Below are 17,727 nucleotides of genomic sequence, written 5' to 3'. Positions count from 1 at the left end.
GAGATGGTTGTCATGGGGACACATTAACATACTGCTTGCATAGAAAATGAAGTCAGTCTTTTTCCAACAGAAAGTGATTCTGATTTGACTGATTAATATGACAGTGAAGACTGGCTTTGCTAATTGGCTTATACAACAGTGTGATGTTTTTTAATAAATCAAATGAGCTAACTCTGCAGCTCTGTGTTTTAAATATTTTTAAATCACATATAAAGCATAAAAGCATATGCTATGCATTATATCTTTTATGGCTATTAAGTTTATAAAATTTAGATAACTCAGAAATGTACAAGGGGATAAATAATTTTCATAAATTCATTAGAGGCAAACAAATTTAAAAACTTGAAGAATTTCTGCTCTTCCATTGCTCTAGATGACCAAAAATTTCTTAGGTCCTACTTTAGGTAGACTCCCTTTCCCTTCTACTAAAAGGATTCTGTGAGCAAATATTTCTTAATATTTGCTTAATGGTTCTCCTATTTATAAATTAATGGTGAATATTAGATAAAGGTCCTGAAAAGTTCTGCAATAAAAAATAAAATTACTGGGGCGCCTGGGTGGCTCAGTGGGTTAAGCCGCTGCCTTCGGCTCAGGTCATGATCTCAGAGTCCTGGGATCGAGTCCCGCATCGGGCTCTCTGCTCAGCAGGGAGCCTGCTTACCCCCTCTCTCTCTGCCTGCCTCTCTGCCTACTTGTGATTTCTCTCTGTCAAATAAATAAATAAAATCTTTAAAAAAAAAAATAAAAATAAAATTAAAAAAAAATTAAAATTACTTGTTTAACTCTGCCTTAATTAGTAATTTCCCAAACTTACTTCATCTGAAAGAATCTGAAAGAATCTTGCAGGCCACCTGGGTGGCTTCATTGGTTAAGTGTCTAAGTTTTTTTATTTCCGCTCAGTCATGGTCTTAGGGTCACGGGATCTAGTGCCATGTCAGGCTCCATTGCCTAGCATGGAGCCTACTTAAGATTCTCTTTCTCCTTCTCCCTCTGTTCCTCCCTCCTCGTCTCCCTCCCTTCCTCCCTCTATTAAAAAGAAAAAAAAAAAACCAACATCTTGGAAATACTCTGGTATTGACAATTGAAAATTTACTTTATTTACATATTCATTAATTTGTATATAATGTACTTGGAACATAGGAACTAAGTACATATTTAGATGTCATTACACCTAAGCTTAAACACACTCACACTCACACTCCGGTATATGGTGACCGCCCTATCTAAGTATCAATGATTGTTCTAAGTGTCTTTCTATGTTTAACAACAGATACGAGTCAAATACCTTCAAAAATGTTAAACTCTAATTAGAGACATGAATTAATATTCCATTTTATAACCAAGACACCTGTAAGGTGATAATTGATAATTGTGTTACTGTCTTTGTTGTGAGCTGCCCTAGCCACTTTTATCATGGAACACTATTCCTATTTAAAAGGAAGAGTGACAAACTGGTTATTAAGTGTTGGTTATTGTGGCAGATATTTTCTAAAATAAATGAAGTTAGCTTGCAGAGAAAACGATTTGATAGTATTCAGTGCCAATGATAAAAATTCCATCTTTCAAGCATAAATCAGACTTTCATAGTTACATCCTGAGACCAAAATATTTAAGAATCACTGGCCTGAGGGGGAGTGCCTAGGTGCTTCATTCAGTTAAGAGTCTGACTTTTGATTTTGGTTCAGGTCATGATCTCAGAATTCTGAGATCAAGCCTCAAGTTGGGCTCCACTCTGGGTCTGGAGTCTGCTTAGGATTCTCTCTCTCCCCATCTGCCCCTTCCCTACTCTCTCTCTATCTCTTAAAAAACAACCACTACAAAAAAAAACTATAAAAAAATAACAACAACAATAAATCCACTGAGTTGAAAAAAAAAATCACTAGCCTAAGGGCTAACTAACAGTTATATAATATTAGAATATGCAACCCTGCTCTGGGGCATCTTTTCTTGCTGCTTAATGATAATGACAGATGGCGAGAATGAGTCTCACAGTATATATGCAGTGGTAAATACTTCCCTAATGACCTGTAGGGCATTTATTTCTCATTATAAAAATTCTTATCTAAACACGATGTCTAGGGCGCCTGGGTGGCTCAGTGGGTTAAGCCGCTGCCTTCGGCTCAGGTCATGGTCTCAGGGTCCTGGGATCGAGTCCCGCATCGGGCTCTCTGCTCGGCAGGGAGCCTGCTTCCTTCTCTCTCTCTGCCTGCCTCTCCAACTGCTTGTGATTTCTCTCTGTCAAATAAATAAATAAAATCTTTAAAAAAAAAAAAAAAAAGGAAAGATAAACACGATGTCTAGAATTCACACAGGTGTTCTCTATGTAGATGGTCATTGCATTTTTAAAGAATAGTACATTTTTTTTTTTTTTTACTTTAAATGACATTTTATGTTTTAGGATGGCCCCAGAAGTAATTTTAGCCATGGATGAAGGACAGTATGATGGCAAAGTAGATGTATGGTCTCTTGGAATAACATGTATTGAACTAGGTAAGCATTGTTCTTTATTACTGTGTAGTAAGTTATGATCAGTGTTGTACCTCATTTTCTGTACCAAAGCATAGCTTTTTATTTTTTATGTCTGTTAGTAAAGGGAGCAATAAATCTATTAAAGTTTTCACTTTGGTTATCTGGTAATTTTTATATATATTAGGTGAGGTGTATTTGCTGTGTTAAATTAGGTCTAAAATAATTTTCCACTGTGGTATTAATTCAGTATTTATGTCTAATATTTAATGGCTTTGTTAAACATCTAAATAAGTCTGTAATTACAAGATTTACTCTCTGTAGATAGTCTCTACAGCATAGACGAATTACTTACCTCTGCCTAGGATGCTTATTACTTTGAATTAGGTATAAGAATTAGGTGTCAAGCTTCTTGACATACTGTAACAATTTGATTTTATGCACACATTTTATTCTGTTGCCCATAAAGGGAACTATGCTTAAGTCAGTGGACCATCATAACTTTACTAGCATTCTCAGTGTAAGTGAGCCAGGTTGATAATTGAATTGTCACTGTAACTGAAGATGATGTCCATCTTCTTGATTCTCCAAGTTTATCCCTTTCCATGCTATAACCTTTCCTTTTTTTCTTCTTATAAAAATATTCCAGGGGCACCTGGCTGGCTTAGTCTGTAGAGCATAAAACTCTTAAGTTTGAGCCCCATGATTGGTGTAGAGATTACTTACGAATAAAATCTTAAAAAAAAAAAATTCATTAAATTTTATTTAAAAGTGGGAAATATTGAGAATATTTAATTGAACCATTCTAGGAGTGACCACAAATCAAAAATAACACATTAAAAAGAGAATCCATGTGAGGGGTGCCTGGGTGGCTCAGTTGTTTGAACATCCAACTCTTGATTTCGATTCAGGTCATGATCTTGAGGTTGTGGGATTGAACCCTTCCTTGGGCTCCAAGCTCTGTACAGAGTCTGGTTGTCCTTCTCCCTCTGCACTGCCTCCTGTTTGTGCCGGCACATGCTCTCTCTCAAGGAAATAAATAAAATCTTTTAAAAAAGTAAAATTCATGTGCAATTTGGTTAAATTCTTTTCAAATTGAGTTAATCAGTTTTGTAAATAGGGAAATTGAGGTAAAATAGAAATCAAAATCTTATCCTTATATAGTAGATGAAAATTATAATTTCCATTATAAACTATGCTTTTCTATCTTACAGTCTTCATATTTTCCCAAAATTTTATAATCTTTAGGTATGTTTGCTTTTATTATAATTCCTACATTAACCATTCCCTTTAAGCTCTATATTATTTATTTAATTTATTTTAAAGTATGACAGCATCAGCAGACAGATTTAGAGATACTATCATGTCGTTCTCTTCTGATCTCTTACTCTCTCTTTGAGGTTTGCAGATTTTTTTTTTCTATTTTAAAGTGTTTTAACCTCAATTCTTTTAACCTCAGTTGTTCCTGCAGGTAGCTCCTCATTAATTTCTTAAGAAACCTGGGTGTAAATGTAGAGAAGCTGCTTAATACACTCTGGCCATGGGGTATTTTTACATACTTGCGCTGGTTGATACATACATGTACCCTTTGGTGATAGTGAAATCACCTTAATGGTGTTGTTAGATATTATTAATATATATTAATATTTATTTGATTAGAAAAGTATTCATTAGGGGCGCCTGGGTGGCTCAGTGGGTTAAAGCCTCTGCCTTCGGCTCAGGTCGTGATCTCGGGGTTCTGGGATCGAGCCCCACGTTGGGCTCTCTGCTCGGTGGGGAGCGTGCTTCTTTCTCTCTCTCTCTGCCTCTCTGCCTACTTGTGACCTCTGTCAAACAAATAAATAAAATATTTTTTAAAAAATATTCATTAACCAGTTGTACTGCTCAGAAAGAAAACTCCAGTTTCTGTGGAAGGGCTTATTTTTCCAGACTTTCTAGCTTCTCTCTCTTTTCTTTTTTAAGATTTACTTATTTATTTAAGAGAGAGAGGAAGAGAGAGCCTGAGAAGGAGGGGCAGAGGGGAGGCTGAGCATGGAGCCTAACTTGGGAATTGATTTCATGACCCTGAAAGCACAATCTGAGCCAAAACCAAGAGTGAGAGGCTTAACCAAATTCAAACACCCAGGAACCCCTCTCGTTTCTCTTTATTGTAGCTAATAAAGTAGACTTTCTTCACAATGAGAGTATTTATACTTAAAGCAGTATCAGAAAATGAAACGGCCTTTAGATAATTTTAAATGAGTGAGACATTTAAAGAAATTCTTAGAGTTTTAGTCATACTTTTGGCATCTTCAGCTTTTATAATATTTCATAATCACTTTTTAAAATTTTACTTACAAATGTTTTTGAATTATGAAGTGCTAAGTTAGGAACTACATTTTAAGCCTGCTTCTGGATTCAGAGGAAAGGCCTACAGTAAGTAGCACAGGCCAATAAAATTTTCTGCAGTGACTGAAGTGTTCTGTATCTGCATGGCTTTTGAGCACTTGAAATGTGGCTGTTGCAGTTGAGTAAGTGAATACTGAGTTTTATACTGTTTAAAATAAATTTAGATTAGAATAGTTACATGTGGCTAGTGACTACCCTGTTAGACAATATAGATCAAGGGGTGTGATTTTCAGTGCAAATTAGACTTGCAGTCTTTAGAAATATATCTGTTATATGCTTTTCAACTTCCAAAATAGTTAAGGATAAATAAAATCTTTAAAAATAAATTAATTAAATAGTTAAGAATAATGAGTTTTAAAGCAAAGTGTGTTCTTAGTGCAGGTAGGAGAACAGAGGTAAGTCAGTTGTACTGACCTTGGTTTTGATACATATAGTTATTAAGAAATACTTTCATACTTTGTTATAAAGATTGAAATAACTTGGTCATGTCTTATGACCAAGAAATCTTAAAGTATAGGATTTTTCATGGGTGAGTTTATATGTTTGTTTACAATTAATCTTATGAAAAAGTTCCCTAACTTGTTTTTCAGGCTTTGTGCCTGAATGTATAATTTTTTCTATAATAGTAAAATTTACCACTTTTTTCCTGATTATAAAGTGTATGTTGAGGACATAAAATTTCAGGGGGAAAAAAGCAAAAAGAAAATAAATCAAAATAACAGTAACTACAGTAATTTAGTGAATATGCATGATAAAAAGATGTCGGTTGTGGCATTGGAAACATAAAACATGGAGTTTGGAGAGTAAAAATGTAGAACTTTAGAATGTGTTCATACGGGCGCCTGGGTGGCTCAGTGGATTAGGCCGCTGCCTTCGGCTCGGGTCATGATCTCAAGGTCCTGGGATCGAGTCCCGCATCGGGCTCTCTGCTCAGCAGGGAGCCTGCTTCCCTCTCTCTCTCTCTGCCTGCCTCTCCATCTACTTGTGATTTCTCTCTGTCAAATAAATAAATAAAATCTCTAAAAAAAAAATTAAAAAAAAAGAATGTGTTCATACGAAGTTGTTACCAACTTAAAGTAGACTACTCTAAATATAAGCTGTTTTATGTAAGCCTCATCGTAACCACAAAACAAAAACCTATAGTAGATACACAAAAGAAAAGAATCTAAGCATACTAATACAAAAAATTATCAATTCACAAAAGAGATTAAGAGAAGAGGAAAGGAACAAAGGAATTACGAACAGTTAGCAAAATCGCAATAAGTACATACTGTCAATAATTAATTGTAGGGGCGCCTGGGTGGCTTAGTGGGTTAAAGCCTCTGCCTTCGGCTCAGGTCATGATCCCAGGGTCCTGGGATCGAGCCCCACATTGGGCTCTCTGCTCGGTGGTGAGCCTGCTTCCTCCTCTCTCTCTGCCTGCCTCTCTGCCTACTTGTGATCTCTGTCAAATAAATAAATAAAGTCTTTAAATAATAATAATAATTAATTGTCAGTGGACTAAGTTCTCCAGTCATAGGTTGGCTGGACAAGACCCATCTATGTAATGCCTATGAAAGACTAATTTCAGATGTTAATGACACACACAGACTAAAAGCGAAGGGGGATTATAAAGATATTCCATGTAAATAGAAACTGAAAGAAGGTGTGGTAGCTATATTTACATTAGACAAAATAGCCTTTAAAACAAAGTCTGTATGGACACCTGCCTGGCTTAGTTGGTAGAGCATGTGACTCTTAATCTCAAGATTATTAATTCAAGCCCCATGTTTGGCATGGAGCCTAGTAAAAACAAACAAAAAGTAAAAGGACACCTGGATGGTACAGTTGGTTAAGCCTTTGACTCTTTATCTCCGGTTGTGATCACAGGATCGTGAGATCAAGCCCCCATCAGGCTCCATGCTCCCCACCAGAGTCTGCTTACGTTCTCTCTCCCACCCCCTCTTCCTCTGCCCCCCACTTCCCCCACCTTGTTCTCATGCACTTTCAAATACATAAATAAATCTTTCTTAAAGAAAATTTTAAGAATATATAAAACAACCTTGGTAAGAGACAAAGAAGGGCATAACATAATGGTAGAGAGGTCAGTCCAGCAGCAAGATAGAAGATTTGCAAATATTTATGCACCTAAGATAGGAGGACCTAAATATGTAAGGTGGTTTTGACACACCTAAAGGGAGAAATAGACAGCAATACAATAAGAGTAGAGAACTGTAAAACCCCACTTTTATCAATGGATAGATCATCCAGACAAAAAAATCAACGTGGAAACATTGGCCTTAACACGTTGAAACAGATGGACTTAACAGACATAATATATACAGAACCTTTCATCCAAAAGCAACACAATGCATATTTTTCTGAAGTATACATTGAGCATTTTCCAAAGTAGATCAGATGTTAGATCACAAAATAAGTCTTAATAAATTTAAGAAGATTGGAATCATATTAAGCAACTTTTCCAACAAAGTGGTATGAAACTTAAAACCAATTATAAGGGGGCACCTGGGTGTCTCAGTGGGTTAAAGCCTCTGCCTTCGGCTCAGGTCGTGATCCCAGAGTCCTGGGATCGAGGCCCGCATCCAGCTCTCTGCTCGGCAGGGAGCTTGCTTCCCTTCCTCTCTCTCTGCCTACCTCTTTGCCTACTTGTGATCTCTCTCTGTAAAATAAATAAATAAAATCTTAAAAAAAATTTATAAGAATAAAACTGGAAAATCCACAAATATATGGGGATTAAACAACATCCTACTGTAACAACCAGTGGGTCAAAGAAGAAATCAAAAGAGAAATAAAGATACCTGGGATAAATGAAAATGGAAATACAACATACTAAAATGTGTGGGAGGCAGCAAAAGTGGTTCTAAGAGGGCAGTTCTTTGAAATAAATGCTTACATTAAGAAATATCTCAAATAATATAATTTCATACTTCAAGGAACTAGAAAAAGAACAAACTAAGGCTAAAGTTAATAAAAGGAAGGAAATAACAAATACCAGAGTAGAAATAAACGAGATACTAAAAAGCCAATAGAAAAGACCAACAAAACTAAGAGCTGGTTTGTTTTTCTTTTTAAGGTTTTATTTATTGGACAGAGATCACAAGTAGGCAGAGAGGCAGGCAGAGAGAGAGAGGAGGAAGCAGGCTCCCTGCTGAGCAGAGAGCCCAATTTGGGCTCTGTCCCAGGACTCTGGGATCATGACCTGAGCTGAAGGCAGAGGCTTTAACCCACTGAGCCACCTGGGCACCCCTAAGAGCTGGTTTTTTGAAAAGATAAACAAAACAGAAAACCTTTTCTAGATTTACCATGACAAGAGGACTCAAATGAATTCAGAAATGAAAGAGATGTTAAAACTGATAACACAGAAATACAAATTATCATGAGAGACTACTATGAATAATTAGATGTCAACAAGTCAGACAGCCCTAGGAGAAATGGATAAATTCCTAGAAACATACAACCTACCAAGTCTGGATCATGAAGAAATAGAAAATCTGAACAGACTGATTACTAGTAAGAAGATCAAATTAGTAATCAAAAACATTCCAACAGGGACGCCTGGGTGGCTCAGTGGGTTAAGCTGCTGCCTTCGGCTCGGGTCATGATCCCAGGGTTCTGGGATCGAGTCCCACATCGGGCTACTTGCTTGGCAGGGAGCCTGCTTCTCCCTCTGCCTCTGCCTGCCTCTCTGTCTGCCTGTGCTCACTCGCTCTCTCTCCCTCTCTCTCTCTGACAAATAAATAAATAAAAATCTTTTAAAAAAAAAAAAAAACAACATTCCCACAAACAAGTTCAGGACCAGGTCATTTCACTGGTGAATTCTAACACATAAAGAAGAATTAATACTAACCCTTCTCAAACTCTTCCAAAAAAATACAAGAGGTAGGAACACTTCAAAACTCATTTTATGAGGCCAGCATTACCCTGATACTAAAAGATCATTACCCTGATACCAAAAGGTCACTTTGGAAAAAGAGAAGGACACTAAAAAGAAAATTACAGGCCAATATCCTTGAACAACATTGATCCAGAAAACCCTCAACAAAATATTAGCAAACCGAATTCAACAATATAGTCAACCGACCCTTGAACAACATTTGAGTTAGGGAGAATGACCCTCTCATGAGCCATGGAGGTGGCTCAGCATAGAGTGTCAGAACCCAAGTCGGGTGAAGAGGTGACAGTAGGGGAGACTTCCTGTCATATAGATTCAGAGTCTAAGGAGGACATCTGTGTTTTGGGGTAGCCTGATACAGTGTTCCTAATCAAAAGGAAGAGAGCTTCTCTCATAAAGACTGATCAGAAGAGCCACACTGCAGAGAGGTGACCCAGTTTAGGTTGGTTTTAGAAACTGAATGGATAAAGAAATGTTCATACTATAGAGTAACTTGGAATGGGGTTTGAAAACTTGAGCAAGGAAAAACTGCAACAAACTTGAGCAAGGAAAAGGAGACATCTGCTTAAGAGAGAATGTGGTAGGGTGCCTGGGTGGCTCAGTGGTTTAAACCTCTGCCTTCGGCTCAGGTCATGATCTCAGGATCCTGGGGTCAAGCCCCACATCGGGCTCTCTGCTCAGCGGGGAGCCTGCTTCCCCCACTCTCTCTCTGCCTGCCTCTCTGCCTACTTCTGCTCTCTGTCAAATAAATAAATAAAATCTTAAAAAAAAAAGAGAGAGAGGATGTGGTAGCAAAGATGGGAGACTGGTTACATACAGGAAAATTTTATCAAATAAGAAAATACTAATTAAGCGTGATAAGAGCAAGGTTCCTCTTTGTTAGAAGAGTGTGACAAATAAGGGAAAAAGATAAAGCTAGAACTCCATTGTTTCATAAACATGTTGAATGTGCATGTATGTATATAAATTTTTATGTATATGTGTTTCCTAACTTTGTCCACTGAAAGGATATAAGAACAGTGAGTGATACCTTAGTAGCAGTGAGCACACCTGTTGCCACAGCTCCTTGGAAAATTGGTGGAAACCTTGATCTGGAGTGTGGAAATACAAGATAAGCCTGGAAAATCTTAGTGTGCCAAAAAGCAAGGAAGTGATTAAGAAATGATAGGGCCATGTCAAAAAGACGCCAATAAAGTGTTCTCATTGCTCAAACATGAGGCATTTTGAACATCAAAATAAAGGATAGTAGCAGGTAATAAAATAGAAATCTGCAAGTCTGTATAATAGGAAAATTAAAGTTTTATGAAAAAAAAAGGATGTTTATATAGATTCAGAGTATCTTCTCAGGGCGCCTGGGGTGGCTCAGTGGGTTAAGCCACTGCCTTCAGCTCAGGTCATGATCTCAGGGTCCTGCGATCGAGGCCGGCATCGGGCTCTCTGCTCAGCAGGGAGCCTGCTTCCCTCTCTCTCTCTCTGCCTGACTCTACTTGTGATCTCTCTCTGTCAAATAAAATCTTAAAAAAAAAAAAAGTATCTTCTCAAAAAAGATACTAATTACAAAAGGAAACAAAGTAACTTACCATGAAGAAGTCTGACAGACACAGCTTTAATTGATATAATGCGAACACCATCAATAATGGAAGCATTCAAAATCATGCACCATCTCATAGAACACAATGAGAAAATTAGAACACTTCTGTGATGCTCCTGCCAAAGATACGTAACCCAAATATAATCATACGACAAACCCAAATTGGAGGGACATTGAAGAGTCTTGTATAATTCAAAATGACTTCAGCAGTTACCTTAAGAGACCAGAAAAAGAGGAGCAAAAGGCATTTGGCTGATTTAGTAGGGCAAGTGACTTTAGATTTTGGGGTTGTGATTGGTTCAAGCCTCACATCAGGCATGGAGTTTACTTAAAAAGAAGGAAAGAACGAAAAGAAAAAGAGGAGCAAATTCAACCCAAAATAACTAGAACTTTTAAAAAATCAAAGCAGGTGGGGTGCCTGGGTGGCTCAGTCGTTTTAAGTATCTGTCTTCTGCTCAGGTCATGATCCCAGGGCCCTGTGTTTGGTTTCCTGCTCAGTGGGAAGTGTGCTTCTCCCTCTGTCCCTCTCCCATTCTCTTGGATGTGAATTCTCAAATAAATAAAAACTTAAAAAAAAAAAAAAGGAATCAAAAAACAAAAGAACAATAGAGAAAACCAATGAAACAAACAAAAAAACCCCTAGTTTTCTGAGGTGTGTCTGGGTGGCTGTCGGTTAAGATTGGAATTTTGATTTCAGCTCAGATTATGAACTCAAAGTCCTGAGGTCAAACCCAGCACTGGCTCTGTGATCAGTGTGTAGTCGGTTTGAGATTCTCTGTCTCCCAACACCTCTGTTCCTGTCCCCTCCCTGGTGCTCAGGAGCTCCCCCCGGACCCCCACTAAAATAAAGAAATCTTAAAAAAAAAAAAAAAAGTTTTCTGAGAAAATAAAATTGATAAACCTCTAGCCAGCTTGATCAGGGATAAAGAAGATACAAATGACCAATATCAAGAATGGGAAGTGACATAACTACACATTTTACAGGTATTAAAAGGATTATAGGGAAATATTATGAACAATTTTATGTTAATTTATTTAAATAAGATGCACACTTATCTTGATGGAAATGATCAAGGCTTGCTGTTGCTACAGAGGACATCATTGGAACATTTGATTGAAATTTGAATAGGGTTGAGGATTAGATGATAGTCATGTATCAGTATTAATGGCCTGATTTAATTGTGGTTCTTTATTTTTTTTTAAAGGTTTTATTTATTTATTTGACAGAGAAAGATTACAAGTAGGCAGAGAGGCAGGCAGAGAGAGAGAGGAGGAAGCAGGCTCCCTGCCGAGCAGAGAGCCTGATACGGGACTCGATCCCAGGACCCTGAGATCATGACCTGAGCCGAAGGCAGCGGCTTAACCCACTGAGCCACCCAGGCACCCCTAATTGTGGTTCTTTAGAGGAAAGTTCTTATTTATAGGAAATACAAAAGTATTTAGGGATGGTAGGGCATTAGGCCAGCAACTTAGTGTAAATTGACACACTTGAAAAAGTTTTTTGAGCTCCACATGCAATTTTTTTGGTGAAATTTGAGACATTAAAATTTTTTAAAATTTTAACAGGAATGTTTCTTTCTTTTACAGCGGAAAGGAAGCCTCCTTTATTTAATATGAATGCAATGAGTGCCTTATATCACATAGCCCAAAATGAATCCCCTACACTACAGTCTAATGAATGGTGAGTATTGCTGAGACATATATTACTCAACATTGTGTAAATTAAATACTTTTTTTAATGTTATCAAAATGATTTTATTTCAATTAGGTAAAGTGTATTACTTGAAGAGATATTAAATTTATCTTACCCTTGTATTTATCTTCTGTTTAATATCTGCTTTTCATAACATATGTGTAATTCAGTTCAGAAATAAAGGAGAGGGCACCTGGGTGGCTCAGTGGGTTAAGCCTCTGCCTTCAGCTCAGGTCATGGTCTCAGGGTCCTGGGATCAAGGCCTGCGGCGGGCTCTCTGCTCAGCAGGGAGCTTGCTTCCTCCTCTCTCTCGGCCTGCCTCTCTGCCTACTTGTGATCTCTCTCTCTATCTCTCTCTCTCTCTCTGTCAAATAAATAAATAAATCTTAAAAAAAAAAAAAAAAGAAAAGAGAGATGATGCCACATGGAAGCAGAAAGTATTGCTTTTTACAAAAATTCATAATTTAATTTTTCTTTGAACATTAGGATCACATAATCCTGATTATATAATAAATATAATATATAATAGCATAATTTAAACATTGATATTTTATTGGGGAATGGTATATAATTTATCAAGTATAAAACATAGGTAAAATGGGGGCACCTGGGCGGCTCAGTGGGTTAAAGCCTCTGCCTTCGGCTAAGGTCATGATCCCAGGGTCCTGGAATCAAGCCCACATCGGGCTCTCTGCTCAGCAGGGAGCCTGCTTCCCCCTCTTTCTCTCTGCCTGCCTCTCTGCCTACTTGTGATCTCTATCAAATAAATAAATAAAATCTTAAAAAAAAAACCAATACGTAAAGTGATTTATCAGAATCATCAGGTAATTCATAACTTTGGAATGTTCTAATTGTTATTATGATGTTTATATTCAGAATACTGTTATTCTGTCTCTTGGTACTTCCTTGATTTGATTAAATTAATTTATGTAATGAAGTTTATGGAGAACAGATTGACAGTTTTAGAAAACTAGGGTTTTTATCAGTGATAGAAAATTTTAGTGTATGTACCTAAGTGTATTTAGGTGTGTCTAACATTTGAAAAATTCTAGAGGCATATCAAGCATACTCAGTATTTTTAAATTGACAAATAGATGTATAAGTTAATGAAACTTAATTTCTTTAATGATTGCATACTTAAGGTCCATTAGTAGGTCTTTGCTATGTGTTTAGAGATACTTAGAAGGAATCCTTTGGCACAGTCTAGCATTATGGTGCATATCAGTAATAAATATATTGAACACAAACTTTCTTTACACTGTTTGATATTTGGGGATTCAAAAAAGAATTCTTGCGTATAAAGAACTTAAATCTTATTTGAATATGAAAGACAGACATTGATGGAATAATTGTTACTTACTGCCTTCCTCCCTGAACTCTCATCATTAACACTGTATAAAATAATATGTTGGAGATTTCTGATGTTTTTTAAAAAGTATCCTAATTGATTTTCTGGATTTAATGCAAGTCTTACCCATTTTTTGGAAATAAGTAGGTATAAAATTGTTTCCTCCAAAGTAAATAGATTGATGTTCTGAAAATGCTAGATAGAAGATGACCCACAGGGCAGACTAGAAAGGGAGATGGCTTACAGAATGGAAAAGAAAATTGAAAAGAATGTTATCTTCAATTTGAATGCAAAGAAGAAAAAAATTGGCTTCCCTAATTTTGCCTCAATATAGAACAAGTTATGGTATTTAAAATATGTGAGAGTAGGAATTTTTTTAAGTTTTTAATTTAAATCCCAGTTAGTTAACATACAGTGTAATATTAGTTTCAGGTTTACCATACAGTGATTCCATACACTTCCATACATCACCCTGTGCTTATCATGACAAATACACTCCTTAGTCTCCATCTCCTATTTCCCCCATTGCCCCACTCACCTCCCTTCTTTTAACCATCAGTTTATACTCTGTAGTTAAGGGTTTGTTCCTTGGTTTACCTCTCTCCCTCTCTCTCTCTCTCCCTTTCTCTCTCTCTTTTTTTTTCTTAACCTTAGCTTGTTTGTTTCTTAAATTATGGGAGCAGAGTTTTTAAATCATCTGTGTGAATTCATCTTGGAAAATAATATTCATTGGTTGGTTTAGATAGCTTTTCATAGACTTATATAAAATCTATAGTATATTGTATTTGCTTCCCCTCCTACTAATAGGCAGATGTCTAGGTTTGTGGATTTTTAAAATTACGTTTTTATTTAAATTCCATTTAGTTAATATACACTGTAATACTAGTTTCAGGTATAGAATTTAGTGATTCAACACCTATATATAACACCCAGTGCTCAAAAATGAATGCTTCATGAATTTCCATGTCATCCTTGCACAGGATGCTAATCTCTGTATTTCTTGTGGATTTGTTTTAAAAGGAAATAGCAATATGTTCACTTGATACTTTCCTTTACAATAGGTCTGATTATTTTCGCAACTTTGTAGATTCTTGCCTCCAGAAAATCCCTCAAGATCGCCCTACATCAGAGGAACTTTTAAAGGTTAGTTTTACTAAGTCTGTTTTCTAACTATAAGAAATTATTTTAAAGGATGTATTTTATTTGATTTTGGATCAATATTAAGTATGATCTACTAATTTTTACTGATACGTTAATTTTATATACTGTTCTCTTTTGGAATTTTTCTTAGATGCAGAGTCTTTTGATATGTGTTTTCAGAATTAATTGTTTTACCATGTCTGAATAGATATATATAAATATATAAATATTTAATATATATAAAATATATAATAAATATATATAAATATATAATATATAAATATTCCAAATAGTACGAACTGATTGTTTATATGTTCTAAAAATATTCCTGAGTTATAACTCCACATTTTAATTCATGTGAAACATGTCATATTTTAAGGTTAGTAAAACATAGTTTAGCTTTGGATTTAATTTTTATGTCTGCCATATTTTAGATAGTCCTCTATATTAAAATAATATGAAAGAAAAAATGTATATTTATATAAATATTGTGGGAGAAAAGAACTTTGAAAAGAAACTTAGAAATGGATATCATATTTCTCTTTCCTTTTTAGAAATATATTTTTCTAACTTGGCAATGAAAATATTTTAAGAATCACGTAAATTCTGTTTACAGAGTTTGGTTTGACTGCTTAATTTAAATACTTTGGTATATGCTTTCTGTTCTCAAAAATTTATTATTTCATTTGGAGTTTGGCCATCTTTTTAATAGCAGTAATAGTATTGTTGAACTTAATATAGTTCTTAAAACTAGATAAAGCAATAGTAAGTAGGATTTGACTCTCTCTCCTTGTGCCCCAAAGGAAGATTGGTGATTTTTCACTATAAGAATCAAATAGACTACTTTTATGTGAATGTTTTAGAACTTCAGACAGTTTCAGTTTATTTTCATGAGTACACATCAGTTAAAGATACAAAGAAATTGAAAAGATCGTGTGTGTGTGTATAATAGTATTTGCAACCACAGTATGTAGAAGAACAGTAAAATTTTAGTAATACTTGTGGGATTCTAGGTAGTGAGCTCGTTCATAGTCTCAGAAATGAAAGCATGAATATAGGTACTCACAATAGATAGCAATGAAATGTTTAGTATAGCTAGGAATTATATTAGTGATAAATAAGCAAGATCTGTATGTAGAAAACTATCAAACTTAGAAATTTAAGATGTATTATTTTATGGTAAGAAGACTGAGTATTATCATAAATGGTCATACGTACCAAGCTAAGGCTCAGGAAAAAGAAAAAAATCTGGCTTCTTAAACTTGCCTTATATAAGCAAAAGAAGCTGTTTTGGTAATAACCCAACCCACCAGGGCCAGATATTTGGTGATTAGATCCCAAGTCTGCATATAGTATTAATTTTCCTGGTTTATAGCAGGAAATTGAAAATGATAAGGAATTATCTATCAAGTACTTCTTTCCCTTTGGCCTAATTATATTTCTGTTGCAGTTTATCATAAGAAGAGTTGGTAGAAAAAATTTAAATCTATGAAGCTATCTTGGAATTAAAAATTGGGGATGGCTGGGTGGCTCAGTCAATTAAGCATCTGCCCTCACCTGAGGTCATGATCCCAGGGTCCTGGGATTAAGCCCAGCATCAGGCTCCCTGCTCAGTGGGAGGTCCGCTTCTAGCTCTCTTTCTCTCTCAAATAAATAAAATCTTAAAAAAAAAAAAAGGAATTAAAAATTGGAAATAACTGTCCAGAATTAGAGTAATGGTTAAATGATTTTATCATAAATAATTGATGAAGTAACCCATAGACATTATGTTTATGAATTTGAAATAATACTTATGACAATGATAGTAGAATAAAATATCGTATTGTTAAAATTCTGTAGAGAAGCTTTTTCATCTTGGGGGAATGGCATCCATAGGCATTCAGAATGGTCAGGCCAATACAGTGTCTAACAAAACTAGGTTGTCCTGAACCCCTGGTAATAGAATCATTTACCTTTATACCAAGATAGTTGGAAAAACACCCAAATGCACATGTTTTGTGCTCCCAGGTGGACTTTGAGTAGTTTATGCTGTGACACCCCAGTTCTTATAAGATCATCTAAAACAAAAAAGACGTCAGTGGAGCCTGTGAGGGTTCCATGTGTGCTAAGTGTGTTCATGACAGGATCAAGTGTGCTTTCCTTATTGAGGAGCAGAAAATTGTTGTGAAAGTGTTGAAGGTACAAGTGCAGAGTCAGAAAGCTAAATAAAAGGATGTTGGGTGGCTTGGTCGGTTAAGCATCCGACTCTTGATCTCAACTCAGGTTTGATCTCTCAGGGTCATGAGTTCAAGCCCCATGAATTCATGTCCAGCATTGGAGGCCACTTGAAAAAAAAAGGAGCTAAGTTTTAAAAAAATTTTTTTGAATAATTAAAATATCAAAAGGCAAAAGAAAAAATTCTTTAAAGAAATTTGAATTACAAAGGTAAAAGTATTATAAGAATTATAAAAATTATAAATTTATCTCATATACATTCTAAATATATGTAAAAATTATAAAAGTATTATAAGAATTCAAGTACATCTCAGAACTCAAGGCAAAAGGTGTCTTTCTGCAATCTTTATGCTATATGTATCCACAGAACAAAATTTATACACAGAATATATCTGTAAAGAAATAAGTCAAGGGACACCTGGGTGGCTCAGTAGGTTAAAGCCTCTGCCTTTGGTTCAGGTCATGATCCCAGGGTCCTGGGATCGAGTCCCACATCGGGCTCTCTGCTTAGCAGGGAGCCTGCTTCCCTCTCTCTCACTGCCTGCCTCTCTGCCTACTTGTGGTCTGTCTCTTTGTCAAATAAATAAATAAAATCTTAAAAAAAAGGAAAGAAATAAGTCAAAATATAACGGATTATTCTGATGGTGGAATTGTTCTATTTTTCTGTATTAGATAAGGTTAAGCTTATTAAATGTTAGTGGTGAAAATCACTAATAATATAATGTCTTTTAAGCAACTGCTAGTTAAAGAGCATTGTTTATCCAGCATCTAAAGGAACTTCTTATAATACCCAAGTTTATGTTACATAATTCACCAGAAATACATTCCTGTTAAAACCTAATACAACCCAGAAGTGAACATACCTTTTCTATGAAATCAGTTCTAAGAATATATAAACCTTTATTTAGCCCTTATTTAGGTCTCTAATTAGACTTAATTATTAGTGTTTAATTAGACTCTGATTATTTCAATGTTGGTTTTTCAGTTGGTCAACA

At 35.7% G+C, this 17,727-nt stretch overlaps 1 protein-coding gene across 1 annotated transcript in view; it reads left to right on the top strand.

Annotated features, from left to right (window-relative positions):
* The window catches only part of TAOK1 (TAO kinase 1), a 166,706-nt gene that overhangs the window by 100,942 nt on the left and 48,037 nt on the right, over positions 1–17,727 (top strand). The window contains exons 8-10 of the mRNA XM_044248254.1: positions 2,399–2,490; positions 11,925–12,018; positions 14,440–14,521. Coding sequence (XP_044104189.1) covers positions 2,399–2,490; positions 11,925–12,018; positions 14,440–14,521 — 268 coding nt within the window. The remainder of the gene's footprint in view (positions 1–2,398; positions 2,491–11,924; positions 12,019–14,439; positions 14,522–17,727) is intronic.

The sequence above is a fragment of the Neovison vison genome, chromosome 5 (assembly GCF_020171115.1).
Source record: "Neovison vison isolate M4711 chromosome 5, ASM_NN_V1, whole genome shotgun sequence".
Taxonomy (NCBI): Eukaryota; Metazoa; Chordata; class Mammalia; order Carnivora; family Mustelidae; genus Neogale; species Neogale vison.
The sequence above is the reverse complement of the archived record's forward strand: the minus strand, read 5'-3'. Positions and strand labels throughout refer to the sequence as shown.